This window comes from Scatophagus argus, chromosome 7, assembly GCF_020382885.2.
Source record: "Scatophagus argus isolate fScaArg1 chromosome 7, fScaArg1.pri, whole genome shotgun sequence".
Taxonomy (NCBI): domain Eukaryota; kingdom Metazoa; phylum Chordata; class Actinopteri; family Scatophagidae; genus Scatophagus; species Scatophagus argus.
The window spans coordinates 6735647-6738552 of record NC_058499.1 but is presented as its reverse complement, the minus strand read 5'-3'; the positions used below and the strand labels follow the sequence as shown (position 1 = coordinate 6738552).

Sequence of the window (2906 nt, the reverse complement as noted above, 5' to 3'; positions counted from 1 at the left end):
AGGTCCAGTCAAACAAGTCTTCTATTGGTTTTATGGAGGTTGTCAAACAGATTAATGGTGCATTAGCGCCACCTTCTGGACGGAGTCAGGTGGTTACTTGTGTCCATACTTTAAGAAATTGAAAACTTGAGTTAAAAGCAACTGAAACTTGAAATAACAGAGATATTGCGTTACTAGCTATATATGGCAACAAAAGCAGACCAACCAACCTAATATTATCTTCACAGTATTTGTTTTATAGTTGAAATGACAAATACGCTTAGAGTTGAATTTAAATGGTTTGCTCCCATTAGTGCCACATTTTGGCAGATTTATACATGTGCTGTATTTTTTCTGGTTAAAATACAAACACAAGTGCACATGAGCCTTATTTTATTAGAAAAACAACATCAAAAACAGTGCAAAACAAAATCAATAAACAACTGAGAATAAATGGCTAGTACAAAATATACTGTAAAAACAGATCAAATGACATGAGAAGCCTTTTTTTTTCCCTGCAAGATACCATTTCTGGGCTCAAGTCTCTTCTGGGAAGAAGTGACATCTTTCCTGTGGGAAATATGTGGACTGGAGGCAGGGAATTATGTCCATGATCCAATGAATGTTCATTTTATAAAGATGTTTGTTTGTTGTTGTTGTCATCTGACACAGTTTCTTCAAGAGTCTAAGTTTAGGTCAATGTGGATTTTCAGTCTGTTGTCTTCAACAACACATCTTATGAGTTTTCAGCCATGATTCATGTGGCCTCAGAAATCATCCCAGCCACCGACCCCACCCTCTCGTCCTCTCCATCCTCTGTCCTATCTGCTGTCTCCTCCTGTGTTCTTGAGGGAAAAGCTGAGCCCCTCTCCTTTCTCTCCTCCTCCCCTTCATCGTTCTTTATCTCCCTTCCCTCTTCTCCTCTCCTGCTTGTCCTGCACAACATGAGAAGAGCTCCTCTGCATCTCTTCCTGAATGATGGGTCACAGGCAGCGTACAGGAGAGGGTTAAGGCAGGAGTTGAGATAAGCTAAACAGGTAACGTATGGGTGAGCAGCCAGTAAGAGCTGATCTAAAGAGCAGGAATATGGGACAAAGCCAAACTCCAGCAGCATGGACACAGTCTTATTAACATGCAGGGGTAGCCAACACAGAAAGAAAGCCATCACTAAAGTGACAATGACCCTGAGGAGTCTTCGCTGGCGCCTGCGGTCAGGACGAGGGCCCCGACCAAAATGTCTGTTGAGTAGCTGTGCCAGTGAGCAGTAGCAGACCAGCAAGATGACGAGAGGAAGCAGGAAACCGATTAGAGTTGATTTAAGACTCAGGGCGGCCGCCCACCACATCTCTGCCCTCTCTCGATCTGGCTCCTCCAGGCCTGCTTCAATCAGCATGGAGTAATCCATCTGACAGGAGAGGAACACCGATCCATAGTCAGTAGGATGAACTGACTCGAGCTGCCACTCATCCCCAAATTCAGGCTCCACCTCCCTGACAGAGCGCAGCAGCAGACCAGGAAGTGCCAGCACCCCCGCCAGCACCCACACCCCTCCAAGTATCCACAAAGCCCTGCTGGGGAACCTCTGTGGGGCATGGTGGCCAGAGTGCCGGCGGCCGGTTAGGACCCAGTACCTCTCCACACTGAGCATGCTCAGGCTGAACACACTGGCATACATGTTGAGAGCAGTGAGGAAGCTGCTGATTTGGCAGAGGGGTTGCCCAAAAGGCCAGTGGTAGCCCATCGCTGTGTAGACCGCCCACAGAGGGAGAGTGACAAGGAAGCAGAGGTCAGCTAAGGCTAAGCTGGCTATTAGGGAGTCTGTCAGTGAGCGTGAGGGACGGGAGATGGACGGGGGATAAGATGCAGAAGAGGAGTGAGAGGAAGGCCTACGGCTTCGTCCTGAGGAATCTCCACAGTTTTCCTTGTTCTTTGGAGGAAATCTAACAGAGTTGTTAATGTTCTGCTGACTGGTTCTGAAAATGCCAGCACAACAGAGCTTTCCAGTTCCAATTTTGTCTCCGGTCCTTGTTCCCCTCCCCTCAGCTCGGTCCAGGTAGGCCCACAGCACCAGGCCGTTGCCGAGGCAACCAACCAGGAAGGCTAGCAGGTATACGGAGGGGATGATGGAGAAGGAAGGAGACCAGTCACTGTAGTCACAGTGGAAGATGGGAGGCGGAGAAGGGGAGGAGGAGGTGAGAAGGTCTGCATCTGACATCTGTGCGTCCATCCTTTTGTTTCTATATAGAATAACTTGCCATTAAACATACACAGGAGGTTCCAGTCCTTTCCTGGCAAGTTGAATTTTGGTCAGTAGAATTCCAGCAGTGGATCAGACTTCAATTCAGTTTCACCTCTTCCTGAATCCGTTGACTTACACGGTCTGAAAATTCAATGAAATACAATGAGATCCTCAGACTTTTGCAACAGGCACAAATGCTGTAAATACTGTAAATGCAGAGCTTGTAATAACAAGTCAAAGTTTAGATTCACACATCTTACTTTAGGAATTTAGTCCACGAATTTTGGACTTTTCTGCGCAGGAATGTTGTAAACATTCAACAAATGATTTAAAATGTCATCAGTGCATGTAAATTGTGTGTTTGCTGTGGATTTCTATGCTTTTGTCTGTGCTTGCAGTGTTCTCTTGTGCACAGGAGTCTCTTGAAGAAGACACATTCAGTCAGACTACCTGATTAAATAAAAATCTAAGACTAAACACAACTTTGATGGTCCCACTTTGTCCTACACTTGCAATTAAATCACTTTGGGTGTTCACTTCAGGCCTTTATGAACGAAAGAGTTTCATTCCTACAGAACAACCAGAATAAAAAGTGCAGCTCGATCAAAAATGCAGAAATAGACAACAGATTCTGGCACAGCATTGAATTCACGCCTTTAATTTGGATTACAGCCGTTATCAAACCTTT

At 45.6% G+C, this 2906-nt stretch overlaps 1 protein-coding gene across 1 annotated transcript; it reads right to left on the bottom strand.

The window, feature by feature from the left end:
- Positions 1 to 92: 92 nt before the first annotated feature.
- Positions 93 to 2330, bottom strand: aplnr2 (apelin receptor 2). The gene has a single exon (XM_046393384.1). The coding sequence runs from the start codon at positions 2204 to 2206 to the stop codon at positions 737 to 739; it is 1470 nt and encodes a 489-aa protein (XP_046249340.1). The 5' UTR covers positions 2207 to 2330; the 3' UTR covers positions 93 to 736.
- Positions 2331 to 2906: the final 576 nt, after the last annotated feature.

Bases quoted from the DNA above. Each gene is read 5' to 3' on its own strand.
- aplnr2 (XM_046393384.1), bottom strand. From the start codon at position 2,206: ATGGACGCACAGATGTCAGATGCAGACCTTCTCACCTCCTCCTCCCCT.